This window comes from Lepisosteus oculatus, chromosome 23, assembly GCF_040954835.1.
Source record: "Lepisosteus oculatus isolate fLepOcu1 chromosome 23, fLepOcu1.hap2, whole genome shotgun sequence".
Lineage (NCBI taxonomy): Eukaryota > Metazoa > Chordata > Actinopteri > Semionotiformes > Lepisosteidae > Lepisosteus > Lepisosteus oculatus.
In genome coordinates this window covers 14,561,983-14,584,359 of record NC_090718.1, presented here as the reverse complement: position 1 = coordinate 14,584,359, position 22,377 = coordinate 14,561,983, and the positions used below count along the sequence as shown (strand labels likewise).

The window sequence follows — 22,377 nt, the reverse complement described above, 5'->3', positions numbered from 1 at the left end:
ATTTGTGTTTTTTGTCTTGGAAATTATATGGCCCTTTGTATTATCAAGTTTTAAAACTCTTAGTTATAGAGATACAGCATGCTAAAGACATGGGGAACAGAACTTTGAGTACTGGGTGTATTTTAAACACTTAACTATCTTGGATTCAGTTATAATGGCCCTTGATTTAACCCAGTATATCCATAGAGAATAGATTCTCACTTACAATGACAATCTGGTCAAAGGGCTCACACCATTGTCTCACACAACAACATAACACAACTGCTAAGAAGCTCAAGTATCAAGCAGGAAAGATTCAATCATGCATTGCACTCTCAAGCACGATGGACAGTTTTGGCTCATTTCATAGTCATGGGCAGAAGCAAACCGAAAGCAAGTTACGCCTACAGTCAGAAGTGGTTCTTGGGAGGTTCAGTTAGATAAAAGTACTACATTTTAAATTACTTAAAACTACAATAGATTCTAAAAACAGAAAGGTATTACTCGAATTAAAAATCTGTAAATTAACATGAACTAAAGAAACATTAATCCAGTTTGAAGAAAGGACCAATCAATGAAAGATAAATGTGGAGAGTGAGATAGGGATCGCTAGTGGTAAGTCCTATGGCAGAATGTTCTGAGACAATCAGGTTTCCCCAATAACACTAGAATTATAGCACATCTAAAGCAGTGTTGAGGACAAGCACTGGTTTTCACAAGCACAACCTACATCTTCACCTCTGTTACTGATCTTAGCTATATATTAGGCTAAAGGATCAGCTCCATGATTTAAGGTATATTTTTTGGAGACACATTATGAAACTGCAGGACAAAACTCGGCCACTGGTAGTGTGAAGCAGTTCTAAATTTCATTGTCTCCTCTTTGTTATAAACACAGCAGACACCTACACACAACACCAACTACACAGTGTCAAAGTTACACATAATACATCACAAGCCCTTGCCAAATCCCACTCAAGCATTTCTCAATTACCAGTCACGTCGGCATCAAACTATACTGTATACAATAAGGACTCACTCCCCTATTCACCACACTCTGTATTGGTTCACCAGAGAATCTCTACTTCCCTGTTAAGCTCTAGTGCTGCGCTACCTGTTATCTGATGTTCTGGTTTCCCAATCTACGCCTGTCAAGACTTGATTTAAGGATCTGCGATTTGGATAAGTACTGCTATTTCTTCCTGTAACCACAGCCCTCAGACCAGCCCCAATTCAGCATAAGGCTTCAGTTAAAGCTAGGTCACTTCCCCGTAACACACAGCCTACAAGTAGTCTTACAAGTAATCAAGCAATCTATAAGTGATCAGCAATAGTTTATACTGTTGGCCTATGGCCTACAATTTTGCACCCATCATTTTAGCATTGGACTGGCCAGGTATTATTGATGAGAAATTTGCTCTAACCATCTTTAAGGAAGATATAGCTTAGCAAAAGAAAAAGGCAAGCTGCTTGAACTCTCATCAGATGAAGGACAAATGAGTTCAACTGATGACTCTTTGCACTGCAATTTCTAAATACCCCTGCTATCTGTATTTGCATTTTCCCCATGGGACCTGCTCCTTCAGGGGAATTATTAATTACCCACTTAAATCCATCCATCACCATTTATGCCGATGCGTGTCACAACGTAGATAGTATGAACTCCCATGTCAGATTAGACATAACATATGTGCCTGTTTACTGTATAAATTGCTCACAAAGCACCAATATACTGCTCATGAAAAACAGTTTAGAAAATGTATGAGCAATTCAAATTGGATTACATTCTCACTGTCCCCATAGTATTTGCATTAGCTTTAATGCTCGACCTCCACTACAAGGTAATGCACTGTAGAGCTGTATTTACACAGAATGAAAAGAGTTGACAATGAAGCATCTTAACATATTCCTTCCAAATGAAATCAGTAGCACAGTACACCATTGCCACCTTCTACAATGTATTAGCAAATGTCTCATGAATGTTACATAGAATTGTATAAATGTTTTAATGAATAGCTGCCAAACTCACTTTCTGATTCTGAAGGAGCAAACAAACTGGCCTTGCAAAGATTACTACAGCCTGATGATTAAATACCATACAACTATCTGACATAGTATACACAAGGACCCAGCATGTGTCCACAGATATTCTTAACGGACAGCATTTCTGCTCCTATAAGACATATAACACAGCAGCTAAAGTATATACAGTATACTGGGGTCTAGGCTTCTGATCTATTTGATCAATGTCACAAGGTGTAGAATGTACATCAAGGCATGTCATGTTAAAATGCAATAACTGTAAAAGTCACTAGTAAGAATACTGTGCTTGACTTTAATTGTCACAACACAAAATAAGATATTGCTTTGTTCTGGAATGAGACAGATATGTTCTCGGTATCAAAGAAATTCTTAAAAAGAGCACTGTGTTACACAAAATGGTTTTGAGAGAGGTCATTTACTTAAAAGCTGAATTAAGGCTTAAATTGGTGACCAGGGTCAGGAAGCCAAAAAAATGCAGTATGATACAGTTTGAAACTAACATTTGCTTGGTGTGTTTAGTGAAACATGCAGACTTCAACACTTCCTGTGCTGTTCAATCGCTCTTCTAAGGTGCTTTCTGGGAGCCGCAATTATCACAGCCAGTCACAATTCCTGTGAATTCACAACTCCAATACATACCACTAAACAGTCAGCAGCACACAGAGCAGGGAAGGAAATAAAAGCCTCAGTGCTAATACTTCCATTCTCCAGGACGACTCAACAACCACTTTCTTCGCGTTAGAGGGGAAAACAGGCTAGACAGGCCTAATTAAACAGCAAATAAACAGACATATAAATAACTCTCCCTTTGCAGGGGCTCTAGGAAGAAGAAAACAAAAAAAAGAGAAATGAGTAAAAACTATCCCCTGTAAAGTCCCCTAAAGCGGTTTACCACGGTAATTCTGTAGCATCACCATTTCTTCCCAGTCTTTTTTTTTTTATCTGATTTCCTCGACCAGAGTTTATGATGGCATCACACTCTCAATATTTCTAGTCAATGTTTCACCATACTGTAAAAAAGACACTGTCCTTTGGATGAGACATAAAACCATAGTCCCGACTCCCTGTGGTCATTAAAAATCCCAGGGCGTTTCACGGAAACGGGTGGGTGTATTAATCTGGTATCCTAATAATCCCACCTATGAACTGGGTTCATCACATTGTTCTCCTCCACACTGTTGTGTGTTGTGGGCTACCGAGTGGGGTGGTGTCCCCATTATCTGTAAAGCGCTTTCAGCAGAGTGTCCAGAAAAGCACTGTACTATAAGTGTTGTCCTATACGTATAAGTCTAAGGAATAATTAGTTATAATTATTATGTGGATACAATTTTAAGAATTTCCTTTAGGATTCATACCACAGTTTCAGCATGATTACAATAAATTATTCTGCCCTTCCATATGGTCTAGACCAGGGAACCACAGAGATGCATCCATATGATATTCATTTTATGCCTGAATAGAAAACAAGTTCCGAGATCACCACAGCACACTGCATGCTTAATAATGATTCTTGCATGCTGCTGCATGTTTTTGTAAAATTGGACTCTAGTCTTTTATCTGATCCCGACACTGCAGAAATGAAACGTGTTTTTAAATAAGCTTTCGCACATAAGAAAATTGAAGTGGCCGCTGTTTTTCCACGCCATCGTGCTATTGCTTTTCTGTACCTCTCCTGTGCTTATTTCTGAAAGAGGCCACCTCATGGATCTAGAATCAGGAGAGTAGTGTTGCAGCATGACTCAAGGACTTGGCTCAATATGGCGAATTAATTTCTATGCATCCCAAATACGAAACAACTGCTAAAGTCTGTTAAAACTGCAATAGCCTGGGCTAGGTTTTAGCAATGTATGTTAAGCACCACTTCTGTCACAGATGGTCCCTCAGTTGTGATCCCATCAGAGTGTACTATAACAGCAGGACACTAGGAAACTGCAGGATAAGAGGAGCCCTGATTGCCAGGTTCACTTCACACATTAATGTAATGGCAAAAACTTGAAAGACTTGAGACGACTGCTCTTCCCGCCAACACCTGACTAGGACTGAACTGACTATACAGCAAAATATTAAAGCTAATCCAATGGCAAGTGTGGGTCTGTGGATAGAGACATGCACTCATCACAAGCCTGGGAAACTGCAAATAACCTCCTGCTGTATTTTAAGTGGAAACGACATTTGTTTTTGACACAGGGCTCATTATGTATAAGTGGCTTGTTACAGTGAAGGTCCTTGTTTTGGGCTTCTGAAATACAGTCATGCCCTAATGTTTAGGAACCAGGTGTTTCGGTGTAGAATGTTCAATATGATTACACCGTGGAGCTTGGGCTTTAGGAAGTGTTTTTTAAAACTTAGATTATGCCTGCATTCGTCAGTAGCTCATTTTAATAAGATTAGTATATTTATTAGGAACTTAAACAACTTGAAGTTCGAACATTTAGCCTCACAGAGGCGCATATCAATTACCTATCAGGAGGTAATGTCAACATTAAGCTGCAATTCACAAAGCTGGCTGCCAATATTCATAATAGCCACAGCTGAGTCATTAAGAAAAGCTCTATTGAATTAAAACCAAGTCACTTTTCTGTACATAAAACTTGCTTATTTTATGTTCTTCACAAAGACACTAAAAATAAATAAGGACAGTATGATACTTTAAAAAAGGTTTTCATCTTCAGGAAACAATACCAACAAAGCTTTGAGATAGACGGTGTTTCGATACAACAGATGGCATTGGTATTTTATGTGACATTGTACGGCTTGTCTGATGAGTAGGCTCGGAACCAGAAGAATGACAAGCCTGAGATCTGTCTGTACCAGTAACAGGTCAGGAGGACTGCAGTAGTGGAGGAAAAGGAAAGGGTGTGGGGGGGATGAAATACTCACCGATTCTCAGAGAGAGTGGATTGCTAGCGATGTTTCTCACCCACATCGCTAAGAAGAGCAGAGGCGCCCAGGCTGTGAGCATCTTCTATAACTCCTCATGGGTCCTGCCCCGGGTGTCCCCCTGTCATAGCCACCTACACAGACAGACCACAATGACATCAGAGACACCCATACATACTAAGGAGAATGACATCAGAGCAATGTTTTCACACACATAAGACACAAAAGACACACAATTGCATTACAGGCACCTGTGTCTTATCACACAAGATAAAAAAATGAAGCAGTCAGTACTACTGTTTTTGGATCTATTAGAGACAGAGGAGGTAAATCCCATTCAGGGAGCAGGCAGGCAAGCAACAATAGTGATTAACTGCTTCTGTGTCATTACATGCAAAAGTAGTACAGTATACTTTATTGTTTATGGAGTAATTCCAACTTTTAGCCCTCAATTAAACTCTCTGAAGCCCTGAGGTGAAATAAGGTTGTTCTTTCACTATAGCTCCTCTGTTAACCCAGGAGTAGCTCAGATTTTAATTTTATCAAAATACTCTTACTAGAAGAATTCCTCTAAAACTAAAACACTCTCCTAAAGGTCTGTCCAGGAAATTCTGACAGGTTTCATCACTAGAGCAGAGTGGTACAAATAAGCATACTTTAGTAATGGCTGTAGAACTGTGCTGTTGAGTACTTAGTGTTTTCTTTGATATGTCTGTTCCAATTTATCCTGCTGTAGTTTAATAGTAGTCCTGGGAATTATAGCCAAAAACACTGATTCGAATAATTTATTGAAAATCCATAAATAAACAAACATTTTTATTTCCCACTCCAATAGTGTACACTAAAAACTAAAGTAAACTCATTAAAAAACAAAAGCGGTTTATATGCTACTTGAATTTCTACTCAAGAACTCTGGATCTAAGCTCTGAATCATTCATTCTTTAGTATTTAATTAAGTTATATTTTCTATTTTTCAGCAAGAACTGCTCCAAGATTCAATCTCGCCAATTGCCACTGAGGTCATTACCAGACAACCTGCCACTGCTAATAAGAGGAAAAAGCTCTTATCATAGAAGGAAAATTAAACGATAAAAACGCACACAAGCAGAACCTATTCATGTAATTTTAGTTAACACAGATTCATTCCAACCACTCTGCACAGACCCTTTTCAAGGTGTTCCACCCAGCAGAACAGCTAGCATGCTGTGCATGTTCAGACTGCAGGGCAGCAGAATCCCCTGCACTCAGTCAAGAGCATCACAAACCATCAAGGGAGCCAGCTGCACAGTGCAGTAACGCAAAACTGCAAATGAAAAAAAAGCTACTGTACTTCTTTTAATGTTGTGTTAACATAAAAGAAGACAAGGGTGAAAACTGGCTACCATCTGGATTCACTGCACTGACAATGGAGATTACAGCAATTACATTTAGTATATTTCAGATTTCACAGGCATAGGCTACAAGACAGAAAGTTTCTTCCTACAAGATTAGTTTTTTGTATTTTATTTAGTCAATTTTTATCCTCAACAAAAAGAATTTGTATTTTTTAACTGAGAAAATGGTTTAGTTTTCTATTTATTCTTCAGTGGTTCTGCTGAAAGCAGAGATGAATGATGCTGAAGAATAGTTTTAGTACAGACCAATAGATACGGATAGCCTCCATTATCTAAGCAGTCATGCTCACCATGCATGCCAGGTAATCCTTTCTCAGAAAACTAAAGAAATAACTACACAGAAATGGCTAACAAGTAAATTACCCAACTGAAACCCACCCTCGTACAACAGAGAAACCAGTCACCAATCATTAAGGAAATTTTAATCTGGAACATAAAAGGAAGATACAAAGAGCTGTAAACTCGATTTTGAATTTCTACATTTGACATCAGCATTACTACTTTAATAGGACAGATCTAATTAAATCTCAGATGCTAAGCAAGCTGGGACCTAGTGAGTACTGGAAAATGACCTCTAAAGAAAATCAGGCCACTGCTCTACATTTTCCAAACCATTTACCTGCATTTAATGTTTCTTTTCCATACAAACTAAAAAAATAATAAGCAGAGCTGTTTACTCCTGGATTTTTAATAGAATATTTTTTTTCTATTTAAACAAGCAGTGAAACTTGTTGCTAGGCTCCGAGTGCTAAAGCCATTCATGCATTTTTTCCTCCCAGAAGACAAAAAATGGAAATTGCATTTTACTGAACAATTCTATACATTAAATTACAAAGAAGGGTACAAAATTACAATAAAAGTGCCATAATAAATTTTAGCCCCTCTGCTGTTAGTATAATTCAATTGAGCCAAACCTAAGTTAACGAATAAGAGATCTGTGCAGGAATTTCTTCTTCAGGGACTGTAGGCTAACTGCGGTTTTCAGTCTCTTATGACTTGGTGGTAGCTGAACAAGTATATGCTCTTCCATTTGCTTATTTGTTGGCTAGGATTTTGAAAACTTTCCAGACTGGCAGAAGGCCTTAAATATACAACTGTTTCTTCATGAGCCACAGAATCCAGTTTCAGAAAGTGATATGATTGATTAATCTGAAACTGGAACTAAATCTCCCCTTTAAAAGAGGATTAGCAAGCATTTTTATATGAGCTTAAGAACACTAATTTTCTCAAGTGAATTTATTGCTGAGGTGGTAACAGAGCAGACAAAGAGTACTTATGAGTTGGACAAGTTAAATTATGCCAACCTTAGAAAAGTGAAATGGCAGTTTTACCCCATGGTGACACCAAGATTACATTGTTCTACATATTGTTTGCTAGTTAGAGTTTGGACCTTGCTTACCAAATTACTATCAGGTGCTCTGATATCCTTGGAAACTTGCAAGAACCAACAACAAAGGGACTGGAGCTGCCTATCCCTTGACAAGGCTGGAGAAGGAGGAATAAAGTTCCTTGGGATTAAAATTTAGCTGAATGGCACAGGTAGAAATGCTAATACAGAGATCAGGCTTCCTTGTCCTTCCGGATGCACCCAAAGGCAGCCTGTATTATCCACCTTGATCCAGGAATCTGTACAGAGCCCGAGGACAGTAATTGACACTGTATAAATGTTTCTTTTTATCATTACTAGGGACTGCCAGAAAGAGATCAATGAACATTTAGGGCCATAAAACAGAGACATGAAGTACAAAGCAAATGACCTTGCTCAGCAGTGGGGCATTGGCAATTAATCTCGTATTGTATGTGTACAAAGCATTTCCAACATGGGAAAGGTATCCCCTATTGAATGATGTTCAGAGTCCTTGGCAACTACTGGCCAAAGAAATCTGAAGCATCTATCTCAATGTGCCAAGTGACATCTCTGGACCTGAAACATATTTATAGCACATAAACATAGTGCAGTTCATGTTTGCAGAAAGCAAAGCATTACTTAATTGTAAACATCTCACTGCATCTCATCTTATTTAGTTTTCAAAGGAAATAGTTAGACACACATAAAACAAGGTCTTTTAACTTCTGCACAGCAAGTTAATCCTTGCAATGTTTAAAAAATTAATGGGTGGCAGACAGAATAGTTGTTAGTTGTTTGCTACTGTATGCTGTAATCAATGTGTCACCATTAGATTTAAAATACGCAGGTGTGTTGCAGTTGTAGTCCTGAAACAGGAGCTTAGAGACTCATGAAGATCTTCAGAGAGTCCAAAAGCAATTCAGAAAAACCCTTTAAGCTGTTCATCCAGTATACAAAATGAGACAAAAAACAGAACAATCCTTGTCTCCAATTCTCTCGTCTCCAGGTTGCTGTTATTTGCTTGGGGGCTGTTTTGAGTTTCAGGAGGGGGGACTTTTAAAATACACAAAGTTTTTTAAGCTGTGCAGGACTGGATGATGAAATAAGTTAAAAAACGATGCACAAGGTAAATAAATATTCCGGCACATGATTTGCTCTGTGTCATTCCTGCTAAAGCTGTGAAGACGATCTTCACACAGGTCTGTTGGCACCAGCCAACACAGCTTTTTCCAGCTTGGATCATACAGTATGTTCAAAATAGGAAACGGTGAAGCAGAATACAATACATAGAAAAGAGTCGCCCGTGGAAGGGAGTTCCCCGAGTCAATTCAGCTTGAAGCACATGGGACATTTGTTGAAAATGAGACTTCTTTGGATTTTAATTTAAATTTACACTCCACAACCTTCAGAAATATACTGAAGAATTTGTCGATGGTTTTACATCCAACTACAGTATTTTATTTTTTAAGCAAAAACATTTTCAATTAAGTACAGTACCTGCAACCTAGAGGCATTTTGGGATTTTAAACAAATACTACCAAACCTCGTTTCTGTCCTTTATAATTATTAGCTGCTTTTAATTTCTTTTGAGTATACTGTATATGAGAGAAATGCTTTAAAGACTCAGACCATATTTGTTGTTCCAACTGATTTTGAAACAGTTTTGTCATGATGTTAGTCTTCTGTTAAATTCAGGCACCAGGTAATTTCAGGACACATGGCCCCTGCTAAAGACTAGTCATGCTAAGTAAAACTGGACGTTAATATCAGTTATGACTAGATATTAATAAACGATATGGTGAGGTGACATTTTGTGACAAAGGTGACAAACGAGCAATTTTAATGGGCCTGAGGACACTTTTAAAGAACTGTTTGATGGGTAGTAAATTGTGTTTGACAGTTTGATATTTCCATAGTGCAGTCTGTTCTGTTGACAACCATTAGAAACAAAAATAGAAATAATGAAAAACTGATTCTGAAGATAGCTTTTTATGTAATTCTGTAACTGTGGCTTTGATTTACGCCTCTGCAAAATTGCTCTGAGCTTACTAAATTTGGGGCTGTCTCTGAGAGACAGAAAGCATACATTTATTGTGAATTATCTGGAAAATGGTTTAGTTGTAAAAGCTGGATGCGATCCGTAACTTTTTTAGATGTTACAGTAGCTTTATCAAAAATCCAACATTGAAGCCAGTGCTTCTGATCCTGTGAGTTGTATAGGAAGCTTTTACTTGTTGTGATCAAGACCAAGTCAATGATTGTTTCAGTTAAACCATTAATCACCCAGGTAGAATAAAAGTCTGAAGCCCATGTGATTGCAGGATGAGAGGTGAGGAGCACTGGACTAGTCTAATGATCTGAATAATTTTCTTGCCTACTGTACAGTATATGTTTTAATGACTGGCTGTGCATCATACATACTATGATGTAATATTTTGATATTATCCATTTCTTTATACAGTGCTTGGCCATCAATGTTTTTTTTTATTAAATAAGTGACTGCAAAAAAAACAGACACCCTGAATTGGTCCTGATAAACTACGTCTTCAGAGCTACTGTTACCCCACTTTTCCTTTTGGATGTAAATATAAAAGCAGATTTTTCAGTCACACATATGACTGCTGAACTGTTAGAAACATTTGGACTTGCATGATTATCATTTTGAAACCATAATAGAGCACATGGCATGAACATTTCTCTGAAATCACTGTTTCAGCCTGTATTTCCTAAGGCTATCGACAACCATGTGCCCTTACTCTCCCCCCGATTCCCACACAGCTACACTGTCTGAATCTGAAACAGTTTTGAAAGTGCTGCATCCCTTGACTCTATTTCTTGTCATTTCTTGTAACAGCTGTACAGTACGTCACCCATCCCACACACGGGGTCAAATAAGGATTCAATACATATGAAGAGAGTGAAAAATGTTCTTATATTACTGTCATGCTTAAATGGCATTATCCCATTTCTCCCAAAGATTTCCACAGCATTGACTCAAGAGCATTCCTGTTTAGCCAAAAACTTGTATTGTTCACTATTTAAATTCAGATACTTTTTTTTTTGGATGCGTTTTGAGATGATAGGAATACTTCCGAGCCACATCACAGTTTCAGTGACTAGGCACTGGACAGTTTGTGTTTGATTTCACTGGGGAACTTTGCAAAGCTTTTGTTAATTGCAGGTTTCCAATAAATCTGTAATTATATCACTGCTTTGAATGCTGAAATAGACTTATTCTGTCATCTTTAACAAAGACATTCATTTTAGAAAAAATAGTTTTTCCAAGATTTTAAAAATTAAAGAACAAAAACCCTTATCAAACAAAAACTATTAAAATATTTATAAACTACTATATAGGAAATAATATATAAAAGGATTTGTGAACACATCCCACCCTTTCTTAAAAAAAAACACATTCTGCCAGATGAGACCTGGCTCCCTCATTGTTCCTGAATGACTGCGGGAAAACAGCGGATTGATTGGCTGGTTAATATACATTGCCATAGCCAGCAGGCTTTCTCCTGCCGTGCGTCAGTCTGTCACTCTTATTTTGTTCTTTATCTAGTGACATTCTTCTTAATGCTCCGTGCCCTTGAAATTCAGATGGCACCTGAAAGCCTCACATCTGTCCTGATTTCTAAGGACGGACAGCCACCCTGCATCATATTCCCCAAATCTGCGTTCCCCCCACTGTGGGTGGGTAAAAATCATAAAAACTATAAACGAATTGAGAAGACACAAGATAACGCCCCCCTCCCGTCGTCTTCACCTCTTCACTATTAGCTGATGTCAGAAGTGCCGCAGGGCCCTGACAGGACTGGTGTGATGAAACAAATGGGAAATCAATGGCTGGCTCTCTGGAGACCAGCATGACTATTAACCAGCGAGATGCATGGATCGTCAGGACCCACCACTTTCCCATAAACTCACATCCTTTCTAGGGTCCCCCAACCGTCATGACGGAGAACACAGGACAAACTGGGCGACCTGGCACGCCAACTAACACATGCAGAATACGCAACTAGGACCAGAGAATGCAAGTGAAAATTAAGAACGATCACGGGTAAGAGAGAACAGGAAGCAGTTCTTTACAAAAAGGGTGGTGAGGTCTGGAACATACTGCCTGCCATGCTGCTGAGGCTATTACTCAGGAATCCTTTGAGAAATGGGTCGGTGAAATCTTTGGCTGTGGCCAAAATCTGTTCCAAGTCTTGCACTTCGGAAACACACGTAACATCCGTGGGATTCAGTTATATCAATATTCAGAAGGAAACACATGAATGAATTAATGTGGTGGGTGTCCACTAAAGACACAAACAAATAAATGGTCTGTATGGGTCAATTAAACTCCACAAACTCTCAATTATGGACCAAACAATTGACAGCATGTTTATACTGTATGTGACAGGTATTCCTTCACTGAACCCAGTGAAAACTAGAATCGAGTTTATAATTTGTAATTTGGCATGAGAATCAAACGGTCGTGAGAATCAAATTCTGATGTTACCAGGGCCAGTGTTAAACTAGACAATTGCTGTTTTTTATGATACATGCTTGCAACCAAGAAATCTGCTGTACAGGCTCTTACACTCGACACTGTAGTCTTAAAACATGTGATTTATTTAACTTTTTTTTTGGGGGGGGGGGGGGGGGGGTTTCTATATTTTGTTCACAAATTAATACTCAGAAAGCTCATGGAGGAAATGCAAACAAAAAAAATGAATAGCTTCAATTTTCACCTTCAAATGTAATTTTCTCCTTCAAATGTCTCTGTTTTATTAATAATGTTAAATGTCATTATGGATAAACTATGAAGTAGTTTATTTACACTAGAACATGCAATACTGTATGGAGATCCAGCTATTCACATTGAGCAGAGGATAATGCAGTACTTTACAGCTTTTTTAAAAAATTTAATATGGCATTATAACTTTTTACAAAGTACTGTATATAAACTTAATATAGTCAGAATAAGCATGTCAAAACTTTTCCAAAATAACCGCAATACAGATGCAGCCATTCAAAACGAGTGGGGTACGCTGCGGTAAAACACGGTGGGCGTGTCGCAATATACTGCAATATACCATATGCAAATTATATTATGTAAATAGTATCCGGAATCACTTTGTAAAACCGACAGGTGGGGCTAATAAAGCTTAACCTCACCTGTACAGCATTTGAGCTGTCACCAGAAAACACCCGGTTTCAAATCCCTATCATTACTGAAGGGTACAATCATTATTCAATTGAGAATTTAAATTGTATACTCTTTAGACTTTTACATTTAAACTGTGTATTACAGCATGTAAATCACATACATTAAAAAGTTGGTATATATTTTATGAAAGCAAGATTGTTCAGTTGGACAAAAGTACACAACCTACCACCTTTAAATATTTTAATTATGCAGAAATATTTTATAATAACCACATGTAAGACTTTGTTGTTAAAATATTTAGGGAGAAATGGAACACTGGTGTGTCATTTTTCTTTAAACTACAAATACCAGCAATATACAGTTTACATAATGTTTATGTTCCTACATTACTATCATTTATGACCTTCAGATGTGTTATGCTCCTCTTCTTTTTATGTTCAGCTACTAAAAATTCTCTTTAGTTGTAAAATTCCATATAAATATTCAATACTAAGCGGATTAAAATGTATACAGTAAAGAGATTAAATGATTAAATCTTTTCACTACCGACCAATGCACCACGAGTGCCCCTATCGGTCATTTTGGCCAACCAATCACCTACATCAGTACTGCGTGGTGGTTTGTATGAGCTGCGTTCGGTACAGGCTTGTACTGCGAACTTTGAATGGCTGCATCTATAAGTGACTGAGATAAAGACTTTGATGCATAAAATGTTTACGAAGAAAGTGGAATAGGCATGTACAGTATGTATATTTATATTTCTAAATAAATATCCTTTATGACGATATGACCTTCAGAGATGTTATGCTCCTGTTATTTTTATGCTCATCTACCAAAATATCCCTTTAGTTGTAAAATTCCATATTAATATTCTATATTAAGGGGATTTATACGCACAGTAGAAAGATTAAATAAAGCAATAGTTTCACTAACAACTAATGCACCATAAGTGCCACCTGTCGATAATCTTTGGCCAGAGAATCACGTGCCGGGGCAACCTGCAGCCCCAATCCCACAAATTTCTTAAATTCAGAAAAATGTGTTGTGGGTGTGCACCAGTTTGTACGGCTGCCTTACAGCTCTTGTGTCCTGGGGTTGGTTCTGGACTGAAATCCTCCTGTGTGAAGTTTACAAGCAGTCCCCATGTTTTAGTGGGATCTCTCAAGTGTGTCAGTTTCCTCAGGCAAAAATGGAGAAAAAATGTTCTTATAACCAAAACCCTTAGCATTCCTTTTGTAATTATGGATAGATGGACACATCACATGGCTTTCCTAGTTTAAAGTTTGCTCAATAATTTATACGGCAAAGAATGCAGACGTCTGCTGCTCTTTACAACCTGATGATTTGCAAAGCACTACAGCACAATGCCAAACCAGGAATATCTCCCTGTTTAAAATGCAAGGGCCTTGAGCCGCCATGTTACAGCAGTATTTTATTACTGGGTGTTAATTAGAGTCTATCAAATCCTGCTCTTCTTTCTCGTTCCGCTAATTGCCCTGGGCTCAGCACGGTTGTGAGCAGCCGTCACACTCAGATACGCCGCCAGTTTGCTCAGACAAGTTGACAGGTTCAAAAGAACAAAACTCAACCTCCGCAGCATTTCAAGGGCTTTAGAACGAGGAGTGACGGATACCTGGAATTCAGAACACTGGGGCCTGGAAATTGCAGCCCTTTGTGCTCAGGGACTTGAGTCACTTTCTTTGCTGACTTGGGCAAGAGAGGTTTTTTTTGGTGAACGCTAATGATGGGGAAAAAAAAGAAATGGAACATTATTGATGCAAGGACAACTGACAAGTATAAAACTTTTGATAAACAGAGGTGTGGAAAAAAAGACCCAGTGAGATTCCCAGAGCTCCCATCGATTTCCTAGGTTCACTGCAGGTCAGCTAGCCTCCTCTGCATCTTAGATTTTACTATATTGATTTTTTAAAATAAATGTCTTTAATGTATTTCACATCAGTGCAGTTAATAAATTCTAATAAACTCATATGGAAATTCATGAATACATACTATATATTTCTATCATTTAAAATTATTTGAGTTTACAACTATATAATTGAGAATAACATTTACAAGCCTGTTTAGTGGGAATATAGTTAGTTTAGGTTTAAAATAAAACATACAGTAACTGTTTTCAACAGTATCTTTAAGCTAAATTGACAGAAAAATGGTCATGTCTGTAGAACATACAGCATCAAATATATTTGCTTTTTAATGTTCGCAGTCAACCATAATTCTCAGGACAGATTTAACTTTGAATTCCAAGATTCTAAACTGGTGAATTATTCTTACTATATTATCAGTTGGTTACAAATGGACCTTTGGACACGCTTCCACATATGTTGTGCCAAAAAATATTGTTCTTAAGCATAAAGGTGTAATTGAAGGAATGTGATTTTTGTTATACAATAATATGGTGGCCAGTGTCTTAAGTCTATTTGAAAACTGAGCAAACCTCTACAGAATCCAAAGGTAGTCAAATCCCATTCATCTCGTTTCCTGGCATTACTTGGAATTTGAAATTAATTAAATTATAACTGACATTTTTAGGAAACATTTTGTACTTGAAAAAGTTCTAAATGCTGCTAAAGTTCAAACATAAATTACATATAATTAGCGGTTTTCTGATATTCATTAAAAATGACTGAAACATACGGATAATTAGATGTGCAACTGAAAAGAGACACCAGGTCAATTTTATAATGAGCTGCAAAATATCCTCGTTATCACCACAATTAATATATTCGTATCTACAATTGTTCCTTTATTAGTCCGAGTGCACTGCTTTCCTATGCTCACTTTTCCAAAGGATTCAGTGACACGCACGCTCATAGGGTTTTTTTAATTGCTGGAACAAAGGTCTTCAGGTATATTCTAAATTACAGGCATGCAGGCACGGATAAAGCACTGCTTTGTATAAAATTCAGATGCAATATTAAAAAGTAAAGGCAAAAGTCAAAGAACATCTCAAAGAACAAAGTATTGGAAACCACTAGAAAATATTCTTTCAAAATGCCCATGACCCATCTGTTTCCATCAAAATCCCTCCCTTCTTAAACTGCAATTCAATACCTAGCCCAGCCACAAATGTACATCCTTGCCTTTAAATAAAATCAGTATTGGCACACCAATATGCAGAAATTGATTTTTTATATATATATACTGTACAAAAAGTCTCTTTAAAAAGTCAAGTATCAAGATATGGTGACATACAATTAAATGTGGCCTTCAACAGTATTTAACTTGGCCCAATTCTGCTGCCCTTTCTCAGCCACGCTAATGCTTTATGAGTTGGTTATGACAGGACCTTGATCTGTTCCCGACGCTGATGAGAAAAGGGTGTCTTGCTCTATCCCAGCTCTGCACTGCTCTTTTCAGTGATTGTGCAGTCCCACTGCTGTCGGTTCTTGCTGCCTAAACGAGTCACCGCATTGCCAGGATCTTATTGCCGTAATTAGGTGCTGTGCTGGGCAGCAATAGGAGTTTTTGCTTGCAAAGGTCAGCCAAGAACGCAGACCGTCACTGTCACACTGTGCAGCTCCATGACGCATCATCCCCTGGCTCCAAATTGTGCTCATTTAGTTCCAGAAAAATCTTTTGTCCTTTTTGTTTCTCTTTATCCTGACCCATTTGCACTAGGGGTTTCCAAAATGTGCCCCAGAAAGCCCCAATCCTACAGGTTTGAAATTCATCATCAAGACACCCATCGCAAAAGATCTGGATCACATTTAGCTTATTTAGCATTAAGATGATGCTGTTAAATTTTAACATTAAATTTAATATTTCACCTTGAATTAAATTCTAATAGTTCTCTTAAGAGGACAAATTCAATTCCTAATTCATTAATTACCTGAACATTTTGCCAATCTCTAGAAACAGGATTTAAGATTTAACGTTCTTCGGGCTCTCTAGTGATGGAGATCCCCGTCCTAAAATGAAGTTGTTCATTCTTATCACTGTTTTTTTTTAAGCTCCAATTCCATTTTTTCTTTTATTTTCACCTGTCCTGTTGGCTGCCCTCCTATTCACACAGAAAAGAAGAATGAGTGTTAAAAAAAAAAGCTGAGAAGGTGGCAGTGATGTGAAGATACAACGGTTAGGATTGCAGGGATGCTTTTTTTTTTCCTTTTGTCTGCACTGAGACTTCGTGACTGTGTTCTGTAAAATATGTGTGATTTCTGGAAACACCTGAAAACGTACCTGAGGGCCCAACAGTAGTGGGAGCTACCCTGATCAGCTCAAGGGAACCTACTGCCACTGATGCTCCAGCGATGGGATGCTGCTGTGTGAGGAACCTGATCACAGGCTTGAACCAGTCATGGGAAAAGAGAAAGGTTTATTCCATGCTATAAAGAAAAGAGACAACGTTTCGACTGTGGAGTCTTCTCCAGATGTGAATTCTTCAGGCACCTGAAGATGGCTCCAGAGCTGAAACATTGTCTCTTTTCTTTTCACCTTGAAATAAACCTTTACCCAGCAATGTCCTGTGTACAATAAAGGTTAACTGTATATCGAAATAGAGCCATCTTTCTTGTGCACAATTGTTTGCAAAATAAATTGTCACTGTAATTATTTCATGCCAGTCTTCCCAAGGTTCTGTCAAATCATGTGATAACACACTCCACACTCTACGTGAGTTACTGCATTTACCAAACGATGACTAGTTGGATAACAATGTCAGCCATCAGAGGTAGGAATTTGCGATTGACATTGTATCATTAATGTGGTTGCCTGAGAGAAATCACGTTATATTCAAAACTCAGATTTATTTTTACTCCTTTCAGAAAACAAGTCATTCTTCTGGTTTCCAAATAAAGAAAAAAAATGCACACAGAGGTCCCAGAAACCATCCAGTATATTATTAATATCTGGACTGACCTCGCTATTAGTACTGCTTCAAGACGGCTTGACACATCTTGTACAAGTCTTTCTCACAAGCCTGTGGGGAAATCTATCTCCACTCCTTTTGGCAGATCTCATTGAGCCACTTGGCACTTGAACACTGTCTTGTTTTCTCCATCTTTGTCTGCTAGACAGAGCAGTGAAGAGATTTGGAGGGTTGAGAGAGTACACTGTGCCTCTATTCTCTCTGGTCTAATGAAGAAATATTAACGATTGAAATGATAGCGTTTGCACTGCACTTTTCATTTTACATGGAAGAGGACCCACTTCATACACCACTGAAGGCAGCCCCACCTGGGGGACACGTAGTAGCCATTCTGCACCAGCAGCCCCTCCACTGCACAGCACATCAAGCAGAAAAGTAAGAAACTGCTTCATCACTTGGATAAAGGAAAAACTTTAGGGAGGCCAGGCTATTCAAACCCAGAGTGGACATAAGCCAGGACACAGGTTAACTCCCCATTTCTGAGAGACAGTCCATGGGTTGTCTCGTGACCAAAGGACCTCAGTGTAATGTCCCAGAGAGAGATGGGGATACAATTAACACTTTTTAAAATCACATGTATTGCCTTTTGACAACTGTGCTAGACCATAAAAACTGTTATGCATCCACTGCAAAACTAAACCCGGATCAGCAGCAGTTTCCGAACATTCGGAAAGTGGAATGTTAAACACAAACAATATTTAAGCAATATTAGATGGTAATGTGCCAGTTTTAAACAATGAAAGCTGTTGCTGGACTTTGGACCTCACGTCCTCTTTAAAAAAGAAGTTAAGGAAAAAACTGAAAGATATACAGCATAAAGCCCAGTAAATGAATCAGGACAGAAAACTCCCAGCTGGCTTTAAAAAGGATTTTGAAATCAATATATTCCCAGAGTGAGTCATCTCAAAACAGCAAGGATCATGCTTATGTGTCTTTCTTACTGTTCTGTAAGAATTTAGATAGGAAATACTGTGTGTATCTCTACATCAGGTTTCTATATCAATAAGATATGAGAAATAAATAGGTATGTTGAATATTACAGTGTTGGTGAGATACTGTAAAACCGTTAAATAAAGGCTATTAAGAAAGCCATTGTAAACACTCATAAAAGTCATAGTACTACAATACATCACATATTAATCAGAAAAGATCTGGATACTCCTCTTACAGTCTTACAGAAAGGAAATACTCCTCTTTCAGTCTAAAACAATTCATTACAGACAATTAAGGCTTCAGAAGAACACATGCTACTCTCAGCACTTGAATGAATGAACAGCACACGCCAACAACCATGACCTCCACCTTACAGTATACTACTTGTATATAACAAGAAATTAAGGGATATTTTTCCTACCACTAGCTACTCCTAATCTACACAGAATTCTGTCTATTAAAAACACATTTTCCATGCTGTGTGGGTTTTGAGTTAATGTCTTAGCCATTAAGCTCTTCTCTTTCTCAATGGGATGCTTCTTTTTCAATACAATGACAATCTTGGGGTGTGGCAGGTAGGCCCACATTAACAAAAAGGGTTGGTTGGGTTCCTGTTTCAAGCAGAAGCTCTTTAAACCAGACGAGGTTCTGTCGATTCATTTTCTTTTTTTTCTGTGCCTGTATTTTTCTGAGCCTTTTTAAAGAGAGAGAATTAAAGCAGTTTAATCTATTTGACACCCGATTGCAAATCCATGCCCTGTTGATTTATTTCCCTGTGTTGACGCCTCACTTGCTGTGATTACAGAAGCCCTGCGGGAGACTCTGAGTGAATGGCCTGGAGATCTGATTCAGCCTCCAATATGTGACTATCCACCATCTTCTGCAGTTACATGACTACTGGTAATTCCCCCTAGAAGACGAAGCTATTACTGCTACTGGACCTCCTGATCAGCTAAGTGGATCTTTCAATCTTAGCTATTCCTTTGATTCATTCTTCAACTATCACCAAATATCTCCTGTCCAATCTGCTGGAAATCAATACATTCCCGCAGAATTTATCCTGATACAAGATCCGGTGTCAGATGGAGACTTCTTTGTGCTTATCATTTTATTGGATTCACAATGCTGTACAAAGCCACATAACCCTTACTGCTTAAACTGTAACGCACAGTACATAGACAAACATGTTCTTACGAAACCCAAGCTAGCCAGCTATCCCTATGTCTTTCTTTTTTTGGTTTTTCAAAGTTGAGATGCACAGCAAAATGGAACACAGGTTTCATTTTCTAGAGTCTATAAAAGCATCTCTATCTCAATCTTAACTTCTTGACTCAATACTGCAAGCCCTGTTTCTAAAATAACAATATAGTTACACTCAGAGGAAATCAAAAAGGAGGAGGAAGAAGGAAAAACAAGAAGGGCATATAGTGGAGCACAGATGGTGTTCACAGGGCACACAGACATGCCTTTCTCATACTCCTACTACTGGGCATTGAAGCTCTTATTCAATGTCCTGGGTCAAAGCAGGTCTTGCTTCATAGGGTGATAGGGAACAGACTGTTTCAAAATGGGACTATTAGTTCCCTTCAGGATCCCACAGGAAACTGCTGGTCAAGGGCTGCAACATGCCCCTGAGAGAGAGAGCCATGCCTCTGCAACATTCAGTTTGCACACAGACACCAGACTCGAGTCAAACCACCAACATAGGCGTATTTGATCACTTGATCAGGACAGCCCAGCCCAGCCCTCCCGAGGGGTGTCTGAGTGCTCAAGAGTCCCGAGATGTGAGATGTGACATCACCCTAGTAGCATGTTACACAATGAGACCTGATAAGGTTTGAAGATTAACCACCATAACAGGTTTATACCTGTCACCTATACAGAACACCTGAAATAAGCCCTAGAAATGACAACTCACAGTTTCCACATCTTAAGTTCTTCAACGACAGCTGCCATTGTAGTTCATATTTTAAGAAGCTCACAGGGTTACAATGGCAGAAATGATGTTGCACTAGATGTTTGTGACAAGTGAGTAATGAACTCGATTATACTGGACTTCTCTTCATTTTAGCACATTCCAAGAACAATAAGTTACCTTTGTAGGTCATCAGATTAAATACTATCTAAAGCAAACTGAATGGACAGATACCGCTGAAGAAAATGCCTTTTGTGCAATGGAATGCAAATTTATTTTCACACAGCTTTTTACACACAAATTCAATCTGAAATATGTTTATAGTGCCATAACCAGCAGTGTAGTGTACAGTTTATTGGATGTTATCTTAAGGAAACACCAACTGGCGTTGCAAAAGCCTAGTTATCTGAATCACCAACAATTTTAAACATGGCTTTTAGACAAGCATTCGGAATTTTCTAAAACATCAAACCGTAAGGAGAATGTGTACCATATGTGCAGGAGAAAATGAAGAGTTGGTTTTAATGAGACTTTCTCTGACACACAATTTAAGCTTTTTCTTTAAAAAAAAGTATTAATTCCATAGCCACTGTACTCAATCAAGACAAGTGTCCATAATATTAATTTTCAGATATGATTAATTTGTTGTACGCCTTCTTTATTGATTAACTCTTAACAGAAGTTACTTTTTCGCTTGGATTCTGGAGGCAGACAGTTTTCAATTACCAACCTCACCATGGCCTAGAGTCGCTGTGAACACATCGTCTTTCATTCACATGCAAATACTACTATGCTTAAGGAAAACAGATTGAATTTCTGCCAACATTTCAGAGGTAATTATCCCCAACACAAAAAGGAAATGTGGAATTTCCACATTTCACAAAAAGGAAATGTGCAATCCAAAAACTGGACCACAAATGCCCGCATTTGCAGCAAAATTGAATTTCACAGCACTGTGTACATTCGTTAAACATGAGGAGCTCATAGAATTCTAATTGAGCTGTAATACTGTACAGAAAGAAAATAATGGAAAGATGTGGTTATTATTTTTCGGTAATCCAAAAATGTGTGGAAATTCTAAGGTATGTGGGTATTATTAAGATTATGAGTAAATCTGCTTTTCTGTGCTCTGTTACTTTTCCTCATGGTTGGCTGTGTGTGAAGTATTGAAAAGAAGACACGCTTCTCTCCTGGCTTCCAGAAACCTAACAGAAATATGAAGTCTAAAGTCCACCAGGTGTGAATGGTTTCCTGATAACTGAAAGCAAAAATATTAGTTTGTACTGAATTTTTGAAAGTCACAAAACAAAACCCTCTCACCTTTTTTGTTTAAAGAAGATTTAAAAACGATGTAAGAAAATAATTCTAATTTCACATTAGTCATTCATCCATGCAACGCAGAAGTTGATTCAGCTTTCATCAGGAATGTGTGAGCTTGTGAATCTTCAAAGCTCTCAAAATGTTTCTAAGAATAGTTTAAAAAACAAGAACTTTCAAAAAAATCTCCATGACTCCTCAACTGCACCTCAAAGCCCGGGTTCATTACCGTTTTCCACAGTTCTCCCACTTTAATCACATGCTCAAGTTCTCTCATGCTCAGATGGTATTTTATTTGATTAGCCTTCAGATCTGTTTTGCATTCTGATTAATGAAACATGTCATTTTAAACATCACTTAACCTGAAAAAATTCAAACTGAACCATTTCTGCGGCATTCTACCTTTAAGAGAGGTGAAAATAGAAATCCAGAAGTAAAATAAAAGACAAAAACATCTGTCTACTATTTATAGATAAAAACTTACTTTTAAAGTATTGCAGTGTATTAGGAGTGTGGAAGGAT

General features: G+C 38.0%; 1 protein-coding gene across 4 annotated transcripts in view; it reads right to left on the bottom strand.

The window, feature by feature from the left end:
• grik4 (glutamate receptor, ionotropic, kainate 4) overlaps positions 1 to 22,377 on the bottom strand; it is a 312,974-nt gene that overhangs the window by 136,142 nt on the left and 154,455 nt on the right. For all 4 annotated transcript variants that reach the window (XM_069182439.1, XM_069182438.1, XM_069182440.1 and 1 more), the window contains one exon: positions 4,903 to 5,036. In XM_069182439.1, coding sequence (XP_069038540.1) covers positions 4,903 to 4,984 — 82 coding nt within the window. In that variant the 5' untranslated portion in view covers positions 4,985 to 5,036. The remainder of the gene's footprint in view (positions 1 to 4,902; positions 5,037 to 22,377) is intronic.